The sequence below is a fragment of the Euprymna scolopes genome, chromosome 14 (genome assembly GCF_053919585.1).
Source record: "Euprymna scolopes isolate OS-2025 chromosome 14, ASM5391958v1, whole genome shotgun sequence".
NCBI classification, from domain to species: domain Eukaryota; kingdom Metazoa; phylum Mollusca; class Cephalopoda; order Sepiida; family Sepiolidae; genus Euprymna; species Euprymna scolopes.
The window spans coordinates 7060162-7080481 of NC_136495.1; the positions used below are offsets into that span (position 1 = coordinate 7060162).

Here is a 20320-nt window from a genome sequence, read left to right on the forward strand (position 1 = left end):
CTTAAGAAGTTGTAGTTGATATTTATAAAGTGTCCATATTTCGATTGCATACAAGGGTGCCGTCAAAACACATACGAGAGGCGTGCAATAAGTAATGCCCCTGACCCACTTCCAGTTGTCTGATCTAGCTGAAATTTTGCATATGCAATGATTTATATCTCTACGGGTTATGTGGCAAATTACAGCTCTGAACTAATTTTGGTTTCTGTTTTACAGGTGTTTGAACTGAGTCAGGTGTGAAATGGAGCCTGTTGAATGTCGAGCAGTGATCCGGTTTTTGTATTTGAAAGGACGCACACCACAGGAGATTTTTGATGAAATGAAAGAAACTTATGGTGATAATGCCCCATCATATGACCTTGTAAAACGCTAGCATCGTGAATTCAAACATGGCCGGAAGTCTATGAAAACAGCTCCCAGACCTGGTCGCCCTCCTTCTGCCATTGACGAGGCATCTGTCCGTCAAGTTAAGGCTGCCATTTTGGAAGGTCGGCGCATTACTATTCGCCAAATAGCCCAAGATGTCAAGATTAGTACAGGGTCTGTGGAAACCATCATTCATGACCATTTGCATATGCATAAGGTGTCTGCCAGATGGATTCCCAGGTTGCTCATACCATTCCAGAAACGAGAACGCGTCGAGTGCTCGAGGATGAATTTGGATATGTGCCAAGAAAATGAGTCAAAGTTTTTCAAAAGACTGATTACACAGGATGAAACCTGAGCCCATCACTATGATCCAGAGACCAAATCCCAGTCAATGCGGTGGAAGCACTTGGACTCACCACCTCCAAAGAAGGCAAGGGTGCAGCCTTCCGCTGGCAAGGTCATGCTCACAGTCTTCTGGGACCAGGACGGAGTTGTGATGACAGATTTCCTGGCAAAAGGTATCACAATTACAGGAGCCTATTATGCTTCACTTTTGAGGAAATTAAGGGAAGCTGTAAAAATCAAGAGGCGGGGCAAGATCAGCAAAGGTACCCTCCTCCTGCAGGACAACGCTCCGGTCCACAACTCGCACGTCGCCAGATCAGAAGCACGGGCGTGTGGTTATGAAATCCTTCCCCATCCTCTCTACTCTCCTGACCTTGCACCCTCTGACTTTCACCTTTTCCCAGCCATGATGTTTTTTTGAAAGGAAAGCTTTTCCCAGATGATGCAGTCTTGATTTCTGAAGTCACGTCGTGGTTGGAGAACCAACCTGGGGTGTTCTACAAAAACGGTCTCCAGAGCTGCATCAAACGATGGGAGAAATGCATAACTCTGGGTGGTTCCTATGTAGAGAAAGACAAATAACTGTGCCAAATTTCGTTGCTCTACTGCTTTAGGGAGTGGGTCAGAGGCATTACTTATTGCACGACCCTCGTACTTTATACACAATTATTTCCGTGTGTAACTTGATACCATGCTGGGAACACACGTTTTTTTTTTAAGTGCTGAAAAAAAAAACAAGTTCTTTCAATGCGGGAGGAGATTTCCCTGTCGAGGTTGCATCTTTCAGAGAGGACATTGACTACGTATTTAATTTAATTTATTTCTATCAACAAAGTTTATGATTCCATTGGTGCTGCATCACACATGAAATTAATATAACACGATATAGAAATTAAAGCCGACACTGATAGATTTATTACCTTCCCATATAAAAAGTCTGCTAGTAAAGAATCGTGTCTCTTCAATTTCAAAAGTGAATGTCCATATAAAATGGCCGCCGTGTTGAATCTCATCTACTAACAAAATATTTTATAAGGCACTTTCTGACATTCACCTTTATTTATAGCAACTTCCCAGATTATATCGTCCATCAACAAATTAAACACACTTTAGCCGCCATTACAAAAAAGCGTCACTACTATTACGACTACTACCAACAACAACAACAACAGAGAACGCCGCAAGTTATTCTCAAAAAGAAATCTTTGGTGATGGCCTGTTTGACTACTTCTAGTGGATAAATAATATGAACATATTCTATGTACTGTAACCAGATGCATGTTAATTCTAAAACCGACGGAAAAATAATAAGAACTATCGTATATAAACACATTTCAACCATTGAAAACATAAATTCTAAAATTAGATTCACTACATCTAGATTTGCCGTCCATTGCAAGCGTTGCTGGAGGTGATTGATGTTGGCTGCGATGGTCTTCTTCAGTTCAGGAATGGCATGGGAATTGTTTTGCTGAGCATTATCGTTGAGTTAATTCGGATATAAAAAAAAGTGTGGATATAAGGTGAGTGTGAAGCCCATTCAGAATCATGCATTCTACTGACGAGACGATCACCAAAGTGACTTTACATATCACCAAACGATGCTTAAGACTGTTGACCATTTATGAATTAAACTTGGTGGACAAGTCAAGGGTGGATTAAACTTTATTTTTTACTAAATCTGACTGGATTGTTGAAAGGATCTTTTATTAATCATCATCAGATAGTCTGAGAGGGGCACACTATGTACACAATATATTTTTTTAAAAATTTTACTCTTATATGAAAAAAATGTACTTTTATTTTTCTTGGAATGCTTGTACGCACTGTTTGAATGGGGGACAAAAGCCGAGACAAAATATGCAGACTAAACCTTTTTTAATTACCGTATGAACGGCCGCCATTTTCTTTTTTTTTTTACCGCTATTGAAATTTAGCTTGAATCTCGTTAAGCAAGCAACAAGGTTTTTTTTTTTTCAAATATGTTGTTCGACTGACATTTCAAAATATGATTGAAGTTAAGACGAATAATGTTAACCAAGTCTGATTACTGTACTTGGTGTTTGTGCTATGAATGCATTCATTCTCCCATATTGCAGCTGTGTATTATCAGCCTAATGGATACATGTGATGGCAATTTGTTATGCCGAGTTCAAATCCAAGTGCATCCGGTATAGACATTTTTTTTACTTCCAGCAATGAATATCTCCATAATGTCATATAATTCGCCATAATATAAGTGCCACTTTCTCCGTTCGTTTGTTTGTTCGTATTTTGAATTTTCGTAAACGAATATCTCATCTTCCTTTACAAATGGAAAGCCTTATATTAAAATTAAACTAGCGGAACCTGTAGAAATTCCACAACGTCACCTTTTACATGTAACATATTGTTGCTGAGCATTGTGGACGTTCAGCGTGAATGGAGACTCCGCAATATTACTGTAGCCCTTTTGTTACACCGGTAAAAATATTTATCTAAGTAATCGGCTTAATGTAGTGTCAGAATATATCTGGTATTTATGGCTTATCTCCAATATCCTTATGGGAGTCTGTGACATATTTCCATTGTATGGACGCCCGGGGATATCATTATACCATCTTTAGATAGAGCAGATACTACCCTTGGATCTTAGCTAGAAGACAAAGAAGGTATATTTTAGTTTCACATACGGACCAAGAGTGACATTTTTTTATTCTAATTTTTTTTTTTTTTTTGTGCGTCTCGGTGATCGGGAGATCCTATTTGCTAAAAAAAAAAAGGGTAGAAGGTGATAACATATTAAGATCATTAAATTAGCGTATCTATATACTAATTTATTGCTTATAGTATGTTGTCATTGTCTATCCTTTTTTTTATTTAATAAATAGGTTCTCTCGATCAAATAATTTATAATCTGGAAATCGTGACAGACGTACGTACGAATGTTAAAGGTACAATAGTATTAATATATTACTAAATAATAAATTTAAATAAACAAATGAGAATGTTTCTACTCCTTAAAGAGCTACTGTAGCGGGACAGCAAATACACGCGCTAATAAGGTTAAAGGCGGATTGGCGGTGGTGGCGTGTTAGTTAACGACGTCGATTGTGGACTCGACGTATCGTGTTCGCGTTCTGTCGAAATTATAGCACCACTTTCACCAAAAATATTGTTACTCATGTAAACAGTAAAACAAACACCACAATATTTAACCCTTTATGACCTGGTTGAACTAATTCGTTCAGTCGTAAATAAATGAATATAACGACATAAATAAAGTGAGAATTGATTCAAACACGCCTTGTACGTATTAGTTCAGCATCTGGGTAGATGCCAGATTGCAACTGTCTATTGCTTACATTCAGTATGCCGCCATCTGTCTCAGAGAGTGGGGGATTTTGTTTGTTGTCATAAACACATTTTTTTCAAGCACTATTAATAATAATCAAGGTAAGTTTATGAAATGCAAAAATTTTCAGTGATAGTTTAACTACTGAACTTTATAATTATAGTGAAAAGTCATTAAAATCAGAGTATCATTAAACTAACTAAAATTAACAATAAATATTTTTTAATCATCAACATCATAATTCAGGGCATAAAGGGTTAAAGGTGTAAAAAGCACATGAAGCATAGGATTCGGTATTAATGTTATATTTCGCTGAATCCGATCGTCAAATGTATTTTAAGTTTATTCAATTTCTACAAAAATCAATCTTTGTCATTACTCGATTTAGACAATCGTTTGGCGATAATAAAAATACACACAGCTGGTTATAAAAACATTTTGTTTATTCAACATAACTTTTCGGTTTTCGAATGGCAGTTTTAACAAGGTGATGGTGTGCGTGTATGGAGTTGGTGGCATGTGGACAAGGATGTGTTGCTTAGCGACCCCTCTCTCTCTCTCTCTCTCTCTCTCTCTCTCTCTCTCTCTCTCTCTCTCTCTCTCTCCTCCGACTCTGTATATCTCCTAACTCTCTTGTATATATTAAAATTAATCCTTGCTATGACGTAATAACTCATATATTTTAACATGTGACTTTTGAATCACGTTTTACTAACCAAATGTATTGTTTATGTATTTGACATATATTTTCATTTGTTTATGGTTTCTAATTTAACCAAAATATTTTGCTAAACATTCTGTTGTTTCAATAACATTCTTTCTGCATACCTTTTTTTCTACGTAACAGTTAACAAAATAATATTAATGTTCATTATCTAACATTTTACTTTTTTTTGATAATAATAATAGTCGATGCTCTAAATCGATTATCAGCAAGGGCACCAGATGTTGCTCCGGCATAATTAATATTAAATAACACGAAAAGGCTTGATGTGCCATACGACAATAAAAACATTTAAATATCGTGTCCTCAAATATCATTATTCAAATATTTAGATACGTAATCAAATATTTAGATACGTAATCAAATATTTAGATACGTCATCTCAATCATATAGTCAAACAGACAATTTACTAAAAATGAATCCATCCTTCTTAGCGATTTAAAAATCAATTTCGATGCGATATTTTCAATTTTAGTTATTTGAACATTGTCCGTTGACTAAGGTCATAACAAAAGTATCCGCATGCCAAAAAAATATGTTTTACAAATTTCCCCACGATTGCGTTAAGAATAATTTTTCGTCTTTTTATTATTTTGTTTCGTTCCATTGTTTCGAATCTAAACGACTTCATCCCTGTTTTTATCTGTATGATAACGAAAACCGTTAGTTGAATGGGAAAGTGATAGACGGATTGGAAATCAAAATTTAACTTTAGTTAACATGATCTGTCATACATAGTGTAAAGATCCTAAAGAAGAAAAAAGATAAGGAAATGGCATGGATCAACAAGAAAGCTTAAAACAGAGTGTATAAAGCATGGATAATTTGAACGTGATTTCCGGAGAGAGAGAATTCGCTCTTTTCCTGACAACATTTCAAGCATAGAAAACGTGAAATTTTTCGTTCCCTATTTACGCCACATTAAAGGCAGTGGGGGGGGGGGCGGACAGAATATAATGACTGTACGCCACAAAGGTTTAATAGAGATAATTCTTTCGCTCTTTCTTTCTCCCCTCCCCTGTCTCTGACTCTGTCTGTCTGTCTGTCTGTCTGTCTGTCTTTCTCTCTCTCTCTTTCTTTCTCTCTCTCTCTCTCTCTCTCTCTCTCTCTATATATATATATATATATATATATATATATATATATATATATATATATATATATATATATATATATATAGTCCGATCTGCTTATCCTTCAGCTAACATTCACGTATGTGGAGACTTCAATGTTCACAATGTCGAATGGTTGACCCACTCAAACAAGACCGATGATGAGGGGAGGTTCTGTCATGATTTCTCCATTGCTTATGACCTCACTCAGATCGTTCACGAACCCACCCGTGTGCCCGATAATGACGGCCAGTATGGGAGTCTACTTGACCTTTTTCTCACAACTTGCCCTGAACTATGTTCAGTTTCTGTTCTGTCTCCTCTTGGATCTTCCGACCACTCTGTTGTATCAATTAAGATAAAAATGAAATATAATAAGTCCCCAGATGTACCTCTCCATCGTACAGTATATCGATACACTATGGCTGACTGGGATAGCTTCTGTACATTTATATCGGGTCTACCTCTGTGTTCCATGTTTAAAAAGGATGTGTCCTCTATAGTATCAGACCTGACGGAATGGTTAATTGTAGGTATAGACCGTTTCATACCCTCAAAAACGTTCCAGCAAAAACCTAACAGCCAGCCATGGTTCTCTCCAGAATGTGCTGCTGCCTTTGCGCACAGAAATCACTTTTTCCACTGCTTCCAACGTAATAGATGTAAAGAAACTAAAGCCGCTTTCAGGACTGCCAGCAACCATGGTAAGAAAATAATAAAGAACGCAAGAGAGTTGTATGCTCAGTCCGTCCAGTCCAAAGTAGCTGAGCAGCGGCTTGGTTCCCATCAGTTTTGGCAAATAGCAAACAGAATCCTGAACAGAAGCGTGTGCTCTATCCCAACTATCATCAATGGAGCTGAGGTAATCTCATCATCATCAGACAAAGCCAAACTCTTTACCAATAACTTTGCAGCTAATTCTACCCTTTGCGACGAAGGCCGCCAAACCCCAATATTTCCTCCTGTATCAGAAAACACGCTATGTGATGTACATATATCTGTACGTGATGTTGCCACGCTAATTAAAAACCTTGATTCTAGTAAAGTAACCGGCCCTGACGGTATTCCAATTATAGTACACCAAAAACTTCAACCAGAACTAGCGCCCATACTTACAAAACTGTTTAAACGTTGTCTTAAGGAGAATTGCTTCCCATCACCCTGGAAAATCTCATCAGTATGCCCTGTATTTAAGAATTCACGTGATCGCTCATCTCCCTCTCAGTACAGGCCAATAAGTCTCCTGTGCGTCATGAGTAAGTTGCTGGAATCTGTGTTAAATACAGAAGTAATCAACCATCTCAGCAAAAATAACCTTCTTAGTGACACACAATATGGTTTCCGTTCTGCTAGATCTACAGCAGATGTGCTTACAGTTATATCTCATAGGATTAGCAAATCTCTCGACGGAGGCAACCTTTCTAGGGCAATTTCTCTTGACATATCTAAGACCTTTGATAGGGTATGGCATGAAGGTTTACTTCACAAGACCTCTAGCTATGGTATAGCTGGAAAAGTCTTCTCAATTATTAAATCATTTCTTTCTGATAGGTTCATAAGAGTAGTAGTTGATGAGCATCCTAGGCCCAACTCTTTTCCTGATCTACATTAATGCTCTTCCAAATCACATCCTTACATCTATGGTAGCACATCTAAGTCAGTAAACGACCAAGTTCTCTCCAATTCTCTCTCCTCTGATCTTGAGCACGAGGTACAATGGGGAAAGGAGTGGCTGGTTACTTTTAATGCATCTAAAACCAAGCTTCTCTCTTTACATCATAAACGTTCTGATCCCCATCTGGCATCAGTTAAAATGAATGACTCTCGTCTTGAGGAGGCCTCAAGTTTTGACAAACTTCTAGGCTTGACCTTTACTCTATATCTTAAATGGAGCAGGTACATCAATCTGTTGCCAAGGCCGCTGGAAAAATGGTGGGATCCTTATATCGATCCAGTAGATATCTCACTGCTGATGCAATTCTCTATCTATATAAGAGCCAGGTACGTCCAAGGATGGAATACTGTTGCCACATCTAGGCAGGAGCTACTAGAAAGGATTTGTCCTGCTTCGATAGAGTTCAAAATAGGCTTTGTAGTCTCGTAGGAGATATTCTTTTCTCTTCCCTGCAACCTCTATCCCACAGAATGTTGTGAGTTTGTCTCTGCTGTATCGTTATTTTTATGGAATGTGTTCGACTGAGCTTCAGTCTATGCCCCCCTCACCAAACTTTCACAAGGAACACTCGTCTAGCTGAAAACACTAACAATAATTCCCCCCTCTTTATCTGCGCCTAAACCTAAACGTAGATTCCATGAACAAAGCTTCTTTCTTAGAACTGCACGCCTGTGGAATTGTCTTCTGTTTTCCTGCTTTCCAGCTGACCACAATATGGTTGTCTTCAAGTCTAACGTAAACAAGTTCTTGATGACCCGTCCCACTTGTTAACAAATTTACGGAATTTCCATTACTAACAATTACTATATTGTCCAATTTCTACTGTACACTCTTTAACCCTAATACTCGAGTGGCCTGTTGGCGTTGATAAGTGATGATGCCTATATATATATAAATTTGGGGGGGAGGTTATGTATTGATATTCATCTTAAAAACCCTTTTTTCTATTTATTTAGTTATTAATTGCTTCTCCACTGAGCAAATTAAGCACAAAGCCGTTTTTTTAATGTGGAGAGTGAGGGGAAGGGGACCAGTTAGTGATAATTGGTATGTAGTGTTTCCCTACATTGACCAAAACTGATTGCTCAAGAGCAATGGTCTGATATGTGGGGTTGCCCCCACATATTACTTTCATTGCAGTATCTGCCGGAACAGATACTACACTTTGCTATCCGAAAAAAGATCTTGGCCCGAAGGCCAAGAAGAAAAAAGGCGAACTTTTTTCTGTTTATTTAAAAAGATACTACAACTTTGTTATATATGGATCGTGGAATTGCATTCATCTGCAAAAGATCTAGCTAATTTGCATATTCTTTTAAACATTCATTTTCATTAATCCCCTGTTAGTCTTTCCGTTTTCTTATGGAATGGTCATCTTTAGTTAAGTATTACGTGTAATTATATTCATGCAGATATATTTTAAACATTCATTTTAATTAACTCCGTATTACTTTTTTTTGTTTGTTTTGTATTTTTGTTTTTGTCTTTATTTTTTTTTTTTTTTTTTGCTTTTCGATTTTCTTATAGATCATCTTTAGTTAACTATAACGTGTAATTATATTCATGCAGATATTCTACATGAGTTATACTTGCGTAATATTTGCGTAAAAAGTAAACACAAACCTCTTTCTATATATGTTTATATATGCGTATATATATCTGTTTAAAAAAATTGCCTACCAAGCTCTTCTGTCATTTTTGGTCTACAGATATGACACTTAATATATAAGGTATTCGAACCCATACAAAACTTTATATTTGGGTTGTAGCCGGGAAAAATCGAGGCAAAAGTGTGAAAATAAAAAAAAATGAAATTTGCCATAGGAAAGTCGAACGACGGCATTACGTACATGCATCCATAGCGTAATAGCTATTGGTTCATGTTTTAATTTTTAGCCTTGCAGCAAACATGTCTTCGTGGCTCAGGCATTAACGTTAACGGAAAAGGCATTAACGTTAACGGAAAAGGTAAATCGTAAGCTAAACATTTTGGTTTCGATTCTCGGTGATGGCACACGAGTCATTTTTTTAACTTCTTAAATCATTACTATATATTGGATCTAACATAATATAATAGTAAATACGAAATCTGCATTAATCAAAATATATTTAAGTGTATTATTTTATGACCGAGCAATGCCTGAAGGTCTGCTACTATAGATATATATATATTCAGAAAGTGTGAAATAATATATACATATATATATATATATATGTATATATATATATATATATATATATATATATATATATATAATGATTTTCCACAGCCGAACCAATGTCGCAGCCCACAAGAGCCAAGAAAACCAACAAACCGGAAGTCCAAAACTCGAGTTTCGCCCTCATTTGGGCTCATCAGTTAGACATATCCGCGCTCAGGATTTGAAACTCGAACCTCTTGCATGCTAGGCGAGCACTCTACCAACTGGGCAAACACGCCACACACACAAAGATGTCTATTAACTTAAACAGATCAAGCAACCCGCGGCACAGATCCGCCGGCGGAAAGAAGCTACCTCATATCGAACAAGGGACGAGGTATCAAACCAGCTTTAACCCAAGCCGATGTCTCACCAGTATATATATATATATATATATATATATATATATATATATGTGTGTGTGTGTGTGTGTGTGTGTGTGTGTGTGTGTGTGTCAATTAAGCTACACAGAATATTCCGCGTTTCATTCTCGTGAGAAATCGTCAGGCTTATGAAAAGAGTTGTGATTACCTCGCGTTTTTATATATGCACAGTCTATTCAATTTTTAGTTAGTCAATCAGCTTCCTAGTTTACACCCAAAGGGCGGGCACTTTCAGAACAACGGTACAATGGACCTTAGGTTCACCCTCCCTTAGTGCGTGTTTTTATAGCTATTTAAGTAAGCTAACCTATTTTAAACCTAGGTGTAGTTAAGATATTTAAAAAAAACGACGACGTTAGACGTGATTTTTTTTTTCTATTATTCGGATATTATTTTAGTTTATATATATATATAATTTTTTATGTATATTTATTTTATTTTTTATTTTATTTTTATTTTTCTTATTTATTTTCTATTGTTATTGTCAATTTTCAAATTATTTTGTATCGCTATCCTAGAGTAAAGTTTATCTTGCGCACACAGTTGTTCGCTATTTCTCTCCTACAGTTTAATAGATGTTGGGGTTCTTTAAAATATAGGATAGAAAATTTTTCATTCAGGCATAATCTACATTGATACTGCCTAGTTCTACCTATGTAATGAGCACTGTTGAAGTAAGTACTAAAAATTTACGCATAAAATTATACTTTCGTATATTAATTTATGTGATTAAATGAAGTAGTCATAAATATATATATATACTACTCTCTCTCTCTCTCCAGATATATATATATATATATATATATATATATATATACTCCTATAAATTCCTTTTCTTTTTATGTGTATTAATATTCATATTAACAACCTCCTTTTCTACTTATTTAAAAAGCAAATACAATTTTCTTATATATGGGTTGTGGAATTGCATTCAATAGCAAAAGACCTAGCAAATTTGCATATTCTTTTAAACATTAATTTTAATTAATTCCCTATTGTTGCCCCGGTTTTCTAATGGGATAATCATCTTTAGTTAACTATTACATGTAATTCTATTCATACAGATATTCTATATGATTTATACTTGCATGCTATTTGCGTAAAAAGTTTATAGTAAACACAAAATTGTTTCCATATATATTTATGTATGCGTATATATTTTTGTTTAACAAATTTTGCCTACCAAACTCCTCCTAGAGTTTTTGGTCTGCAGACATGAAACTTCATATATAAGGTATTTGAATCCATGCAAAACTTTATATTTGGGTTTTAGCCGGAAAAATCTGTGCAAAAGTGTGAAAATTTAAAAAAATGAAATTTGCCAGGTGAAGGTCGAACGCCGGCATTACGAATGCATAACGTAGTAGCTATTGGTTCATGCTTTAATTTTTAGCCTTGCGGTAAACATATTTACATAGCCCGGTCATAGATGGCAGAGACAAAATAAATCGTGATCTGAACGTTTTACTTTCGATTCTCGGTGGTGGTGCATGAGTCTTTTTTTGTTATACTTTTTAAGTCATTACTATATATTGCATCCAATCTCTCTGTCTATCCATATATATATATATATATATATATATATATATATATATATATATATAGTGAAAATGTCTGTCCGTCTGTCTTTTCTCTATGGTAGTTAAGGAAGACTATTATACAGAAAGGCATTACTTTACATATTTACACTTTTTAATATATACATATGCACATAACCTCATGAACAGTACATAGGGCCCGAGCAAAACCGGACGGAACTGCTAGTAGAGAGAGAGAGAGAGAGAGAGAGAGAGAGAGAGAGAGAGAGAGAGAGGTGGGAGAGTACATACGAACCCTCTTGCTATTGAACCTAGTTTGAAAACTGAAGAACATTGTAATACGCCTCCATCCCTCCTATTATCTTGTTACAGTATTACTATACATACGAGAATCTCACCTGTTTTCAGAAGAATAAGTTTTCAGTATGGCATGAAACTGCTACTTCCGGTAATCTATACGCATAACTTATTTGAAATAAAAAAGCAAACAACATAAGTTGTATAAAGAATAATAAGAACTTGAAGTATAAACTTTTACCAAAAATGATTGTATTCGGCATCAAATTATCCGAAAAGGGTTGATATGGCGTTGAGCAAAACAAATAAAAGAACATATTTCAGTAATAATCACTTTTATTTTCTTCCTTCCTGTTATTAACCAACGGAACTTTTGAAGTTTTTTTGTTGTTTTTTTTCGCCTTTTTAAGAATTACTGAATGAACTTTAAAATTATTTCAGTTGGTATTTAAATGTCTGTTGGATTATTTTAAATGCCAGGTTGTTGTATTGTTCTTCAAAACAATATTCAAATCGACGGTATAATTCTATTTTATAACTGAAAATGTCTGTTGGGCTGCAAAACTACTCGACAGATTCGTACCATATTTGACAAGACACATCATTGGTATACTAGCTTGGTCATTTGGGTAGGGCGAGGTTACAATGTTACTATTATTACTGGTAGTAATAGTTCTATTACTGCTGCTATACACACTTATAGGCTCCAAAGCTACTCAATGGAATTGCACCAAGTGCTGCATGAAACATACATCGAATGCATCATAATGTAAAAATATTGATTCTACTTTATTATTGATAATAGTGTCTTGTCAGAAAAAAAGAACACAAGGCAGTAATTGCTAATAGAAAAGTACCTGCTGATATGAAGATGGAGGCCAAGGTCGCTGGGAAAATGATTGGATCTTTCTATCGATCCAGTAGATATCTACCTGCTGATGCAATTCTCTACCTATATAAGAGCCAGGTACGTCCAAGGATGGAGTATTGCTGTCACATCTGGGCAGGAGCTGCTAGGAAGATTTATTTTGCCTTTACAGAGTTCAGAATAGAATTCCTATCCTAGTAGAGGATGCCCTTTTCTCTTCCCTGCAACCTCTTTCTCACAGAAGAGATGTTGCGAGCCCGTCTCTGTTTTATCGTTATTTTCATGGCAAGTGCTCGTCTGAGCTACAATCTATGGTCCCCCTCCCCAAACATTCACGAGAAACACTCGTTTGGCTGAAAACATTATCACTAATTACCCCCACTCTTTATCTGTGCCTAAACCTAAACGTAGATTTCATGAACAAAGCTTCTTTCTAAGAACTGCACGTCTGTGGAACTCTCTTCCGTTTACCTGCTTTCCAGCTGACTACAATATGGTTGTCTTCAAGTCCAATGTAAACAAGCTCTTGACGAGCCGTTCCCCTTAAGTAATCCAATTTACCAAATTTACACTTTTAACGATTACTATGATTATTTTTTTTTACCAATGTACATTCTTTTTTACTCTTTAACCCTTATCCTCTAGTGGCCTCTGGGCTTTGATAAGTGGTGATTACTTTGTACAAAAAAAGAAGAAGGTCGCAAAATGCCAAGACTTGAAAATGCAAGTAAAAAGATTGCAGAAGTCCAAGGAAGTACAAGTGCTTGTTGTGATGTCGAGTGATACAAAGGGATTTGATAAGTGGGTTGGGAAAATTGGGATCCATTGCAATGTTAGGGTGCTTCAGAAGAATTCCTTGTTGGGAACTGCCAGAATCTTATGAAAAGTACTTAAGGTCTGAAAACAAAAGATGCTGATAATCTACTGTAATTTGTTATGATCCGCTTATCAGCATAAAATGCAACAACTGAAAGAATATATCAAAAGTGGAACTTCGGACCAATAACTTGTTTACCAAACATATGGAAAATCTTAACGGCACAAATGAGAAAACAAATCTACTATTCTCTTAATAAATGTTAATTACTTAGAAAGGATATCAGAAATCAAAAAGAGAAACACGTGATCTGTCATGCATGAAGAAGAAAAAAGTAAAGGAAAGTGTAACAGAGCGCGCACGGGCGCGTGGGAAAATATTACCAGGATCTGTGAGCTAGCTGGCTTGTGAATTAGGAAGTGTGCGCGAGCATGTGCGACAAGAGAAAGGAAATAAGAACACCACGTGGTTGGGAGAAGTCCACACTGCATAAGATGGTCGTATAACGTCGAGGATGGACGGCTGTGGCTGGAGTAGAGATAGAAAAACGTGAATCAGGTGAGATGGACGTGTGGCCCCGCAGTGGCATCGAGAGACTTTTAAGCAGGTGTTAAGACAGCTGGGTTTAGTTAATCTCATGGCAGACGAAATAAACAGTTAGAAAAAATAGGAAGCATTGTTTGAAAAGTAATGTTAATAAATACCTTTTGCTAAAACAGAAAGAAAAACTTTATTTTTGTTTGGTTGTTCCTTTTCGACGATACCAGATGGTCTAGGGGTCCGAGAGATGTTTAAGCTGTAACGAACACGATTCGAGCAAAATGGCCACATCACAAAAGAATATGGCCATTGCATGGATCAAGTGCAAGAAAGCATACAACAGAAATCTATAATGCATTGATAACTTGAATCCTCCATAATATACAGGGTGGAACGATAAATAAATGAAACAACACGACATCTTTATTTTAAAACTTTTATTGAGAAAATCAATTCAGGTAACTTTATTATGTAGTAGAGCTGGCATCTATTGAATGTAGCTGCCTTCAGCTTCAATCACCCCCTCGATACAGGTCCGGAACTGACAGCATGCTTTTCCCACAATTGCCAGCGGGAGCTCGGCGAATACTCGGCAGATGGAAGCGATCAGGCTGGCTTTGGTGTTGTGGGAGGTCATGTTTGTGATGTTCTCAATGTATGATCAAACGAAGTAGTCTAGCGGGTTCGAGGCAGAGGAGGGGGAGGGGCAGTGAGAGAAGGGTACAAAGTCGTAGCACTCCTTCTGAAGCCAAGCTTGGATCTCTTTGGACGCCGAGTCCTGCTGCCATACCCAGGGTTGTTAGCGGCCATCCGATTGCACCAGGGGATCGTCACACTCTTCAGCACATCCAGGTACACTTTGATGTTAACTTTCAAACAGACTTCGAAAATGTGAAGTAGCATGATATGGCCCTCACTTGAAACAACACCAAAGACCATAACCGTGGCCGTAAACTTTGTTGAGCTGTGCTCTCAAATGTTGAACCGTCCGGATTTGTATTTTCAGGGTGCTGGCAATGGTCCTGTTGTCATAACTTGGGTCAGTAGAGAACATGAGTTGTACATCGGCGCATCTCCGATCTCGTTCGTTGAACATTGTGTCACTTTCAAGCGATAAAAGGCTCCTATCACTCTTGGGATTTGTACACAAGTGGCCAACTAATAGGTGGTCTGTAACAAAAAAAAAGAAAACCAGTGTTCATCAAACGGAAATGGAATCATGTCGTCTTTTCTAGGGCGACAGTTTTATCGTTTCATTCTGTACAAAATATCCAGCAAAATGATCAATCTTGTTAAGAAAGCAATGGGAATATGAAAGCTAGAATTGACAGCTGGAGGACAACACTTGACTGAAATAATAATATAGAGGGGCATCTTCCAAGAAAATTATCTATTGTCGCTACTTCTTATCGTAACCATGACAATGGAGGGCATGGAACTACCCAACCAAGAGGAGATGAAACCACTCGGTGAACATGATCCCTATAAATATCTGGAAGTTCTTGAGGCAGACATCATCAAATCAACAGAAATGAAAGAACAAGAAAACATTTAAAAATTAACTTTGTAGTAGAAATCTAAGCAATCTCAACTGTAAACTATTCTGGACGATTCACATGCTTGACAAAAAAAGTCTTAGGCATCTTGACCAAAAGAAAAGTTGGTATTATTGAAACCACTGATCGTCTTTGTAGAATTGTGATAAAAAATAAGATTAAGAAACACAAACATCTGGACTAGTGCATCCACTATTAGTCTCTCCTTGAACAGGTCCCAAAAAAGGGGGTCTTTAATGCCACTGGTAAGCTATTCTGGACGATTCATACGCTTGACAAAAAAATCTTGGGACCTTGACGAAAAGACTAGGGAATTAATGATCATGATTAATACACTAAACCAAACAGATGATGCTTACCGACTTTACACGAAAAAGAAAGAAGATCGTGTAAATGGCACAAAAGAGAATTGAAAAAATATATGTCCCAGAACAGAGAAAAGCTGAAGCAATAAACGTTATAAAAATGGACAATAGAAGACACGGCTAAACGAAAGGAAAAAGACGCTAAAAGAAAAGTAAGAAGAACGCAATTCACAAAAACACCTGCATATGGCTATGAAAAAGACACAGAGACAGAGAAACAGAATCACTACTAACAGTTGAACAAAATAATGCGATTAGAACTAACTTTATCAAAACTAAAATATACAAAACTAAGGAAAACAGTAAATGTAGACTCTGTGGACAAAAATATGACACGGCAAATTACATAAGTAAGTGCAGCAAGCTAGCCCAAAAAGAATACAAAGACAAACATAATTGCGTGGGGAAGGTAGTACATTAAGAACGATGCAAACAACTGCATTTTGATTGTGTAAACAAATAGTCCAGGCACAAACCGGAAACAGTACCGGAAAAAAATCACAAAATCATATGGGACAAAGAAATACAAACATAATCTCGTACAAGCGAGAGACCGGCATCATAATAGTCAACAAAATAAGTAAAAATGTGGCAAATCGTAGATTTTGCTGTCAAGGTAAAAATCAAAGAGACAAAAAACGAAATATATGGAACTTTCCAGAGAACTGAAAAGAATATATTTGATTTTATGCCCCAAAGACTCAAGTATAATTCCAGTACTGAGAAATGTTACACAAAAATAGTTTTAATATGATTGGATGCCCCCCCCACACACACACACACCATTATTTGGATGGCTGACCCCCCCCCCCATTCTCTCTTATACCACTACTGCGAAGCACAAATAAATCGACCCTGTCTGATGAATACTGCGTGATGTTGTTTTTAAAATGTCTGACACACGAACTCGTGACTTTCGAAACCGGATGTGACTGTAATTAATCTTTACCGGCATTGTTCGACAACCCATTGCATTCCTTGCACTTTCCCTGCTGCCAATTGTCAACTTAATTTTTTGAAAAATTGGTGCTTGTTAAGATATAGTCGGAAAATCGATTTTTTTTAAATACACCGTTTTAAGCAAAAGCAATATTACGTACTTAATTGTCATGCCGAAAATAGTAATATATCCAAAAATTATGAAAGTTCATCGAGTAGAACAACTGTTATTGTGTTTGCTTTTAGTTTAAAAAAAAAGTCTATAGCTATAGAGAACATCGGAGTCATGAATCTAAAATATTCTGAGTGTAGATTCTACTTTATAACGTTTAAGAAAAATACAATTTTACTCAGTTTTCCGTAAAAATTACTTTAACTATAAATAATTCTCTATTCGATGAATTTTCGCCATTTTTAGATATACTACTATTTTCAGGATGGTAGTTAAGTAAGTACGTAATATTGTTTTTGCTTAAAACGATATATATTTTTTAAATCGATCTGTATGTTAACAATCACCACAAATTTAAAACGAAAAAAAAAAGAAAAGGCTATTTTTTCTTGTACGTTACTATTGGCAACTTAAACTATTTTAAAGGAAATACGGCGGAGAAAACAATTTATTTTTTATTAATCTACTCATTTGTGATCTATTTGCCTTAAATATTTAATATTTAGCACAAGATGTAAGTATTTTAAGTTGTGAGTGAAGTAATAAGCGAGTAAAAATACTGTTGTTTTGGTTTGTTTTGTTGTTTTGTTTTTTGCTTTGTTTTGTTGTTTGTTTTTTTGTTTGTTTGTTTTTTGTTGTTTTGTTTTTTGTTGTCTTTTGTTTTGCTTTGTTTTGTTTTTTCAGGAAGTAAGATACTGGGCCGCTTATTTACTTTACTCACAACTAATATTTAAGCAACTTAACTTAAACTAGGTACGGACAAAAATGGCGGAAAGAATAGAGGGCATAGTTTGGAAAGCCGGTTATCCTAATTTTTTGTAGGTTTCCGATTACTTTTTGATGGTATTTAAAAGAGTGAGGCTTAAAGTTAATTTAAAAAAAAAAAATATTTGTACACGTGAAAAAAATATAATGAAAAATGTTTTCACGGCGACATTCGGAAGCTGACAAATTCAGCTAAATTTTTAAGTTTAATAAATTCATTGTAAAAATCCTTTGAAATATAAATATTAGTTTTCTGTGTCTATTTCAAAGATAATTGGTAAATTCATAAAACATTGAATTAAATAAAAATAAAAAAAAAGTTTTAAAAAAAACTCTTTTGTACAAAAAAATAACTTAATTAGTCCCCCCCCCAAAAAAAAAAACGAGAGATTCTGACTTCACACAATCATAAAAAAACGAAAAATCGTCCAAATGTGGATCCTATGGAAACCCAAAATGTCAGAAAATCAAAAGGTTTCCTGAAAATGACGTCAGGTAGTTAAAGGGGGGTATGGATTTCTGCGAAATTTGTAATCTAAAAAAAAAAAGTAGAGATATTTTTTGCAATTATAATTTTTTGGTGAGAAAATATTAAATAAACAATTCTTAATTCAATAATGATATCGGTAGTTCGAGAAATTAATTTTTCTTCGAGTTATATCGAATTAATGCGGACTTTAGAGGCTATTGTTTTTTTGTTTTTTTTTACCTCTGGTTTAACATATATAGTAAATTGGTAAAAAACAGATATTGCCTGTCGGCAGCCTCATAACGCTCATTTCTCTTATTTTGTCCTTTCATGGGCGATGTTTCTGACAAAGAGAGTAGAGTTGCTGCTTTCTATGTCATAATTTATTCCATCTAACACTTATCGTTCACAAGTTTTTTTTACCAAAAGTTTTTATATCTTTTTATTTTAACTCTTTACATCAACTGGCTTCATGCTATTAAAAACGAAAATAGCCCGGGAATATTTGCTGTGTCATAAAAGCAGACAAATCTTACCACCTTGTTAACCCTCGGTTTACTATATTTTCTTTTACCGTTCGAATAAAAAAGAAAAGATCCGATGTTCATGTTTTTTGCTTTACTTTATTTGCAGCGCTTTGTAATTGGCAATCGGCAGCCGTTGAAAAGTCGACAATGCTGCCCCGATGGTCAACGTGTTTGTGGTTAATGCTTCCAATTCTCCTGCTTTCGATGGCGTCCGCTGATTCAACAGCTTCTGAACTGAAAAGAATGTACTGCAGAAGAAGAGTCACGTGAGTAAGATTTAGTATCTGTTGAGTCTCAGGAAGATATCACACCACCCACCCTCATGCATTACCCCCTCTGAAAGGAAGAGAGTTGTATTATTGTAGTCGCCCAATGTGCTATCACTTATAAAAGAAAGCCAAGGAGACTTATGGACTATTTTTGTAACTGGTCAACAATACCCTTTTTGTCAGATATTCCTATGGTCCACCTATGAGATCCCTCATAACATCCAAACTGAGAACGCACTCCATGCTTATCTATTCATGCAGGCTAAAAAAAAGTTTGTCCATGTAAATGGGAGAATATTGAATTAAATCTGTTGTATCCGAGGTTAACATGACAGCCAGCTCACCCATTAAGCCAACACAGACATGTGTAACAATGATTAAGAGCAAATGTGTATAGATACTTGTTCCAAACAACTCTGGCCATCTGTGGTTGAAGCTTGAAAGAGGCCAGTACACCATTTAGCACCAATTGGAGGGTATAAAACCGTCAGCGAGCATACTCCCTAGGTTCTGATAAATGTAACCAATGACGTGCAGAGAACTTTTTTCAGGGCAGGTGAAAAAAAAACGGTGTCTCGGTGGCGCACAGACTTATAATATATTCCTCTGAAAAGGGCACTTTTAAAACAAAAGTAAAAAGGGGCAGATGCTTGGGCACCCCTACACGTCTCTGAATGTAACCTATGTAAAGGGGAGAAATTGAGTTTTCACACGAATGAAGAATTGCTTGAATGAGAGTTAAAAAAAATTTTAATCATGGCCTAATGAAAAAAATAGATCCTAAAAATTGGTCTGTAAACCTCCATAAACAAATCAACAAATCCGGTGCTTTAGTTGTTCCTGGACTGGCTATTTATGAGGGACCTAAGCCATGATTATGTAGGAATCTACAGTTAATCTCAACAAGTAGTCGTCTTTGAGAAGCCGTCATCCAATGAATTACCAAATTCGTTCTCATTTAAATAAAGGCACGTTCTAGTTTAATGTAAACGTTTGTTTCTCGAATGAACACACTTTACTTCCACTCTTGCCAATCACTATTTCACCGATTCGT

At 36.0% G+C, this 20320-nt stretch overlaps 1 protein-coding gene across 2 annotated transcripts in view; it reads left to right on the forward strand.

Moving 5' to 3' along the window:
- Positions 1–20320, forward strand: part of LOC145292858 (uncharacterized) — a 68165-nt gene that overhangs the window by 17808 nt on the left and 30037 nt on the right. For both annotated transcript variants that reach the window (XM_080138961.1, XM_080138962.1), the window contains exon 2: positions 19104–19263. In XM_080138961.1, the coding sequence (XP_079995087.1) occupies positions 19104–19263 (160 nt within the window). The remainder of the gene's footprint in view (positions 1–19103; positions 19264–20320) is intronic.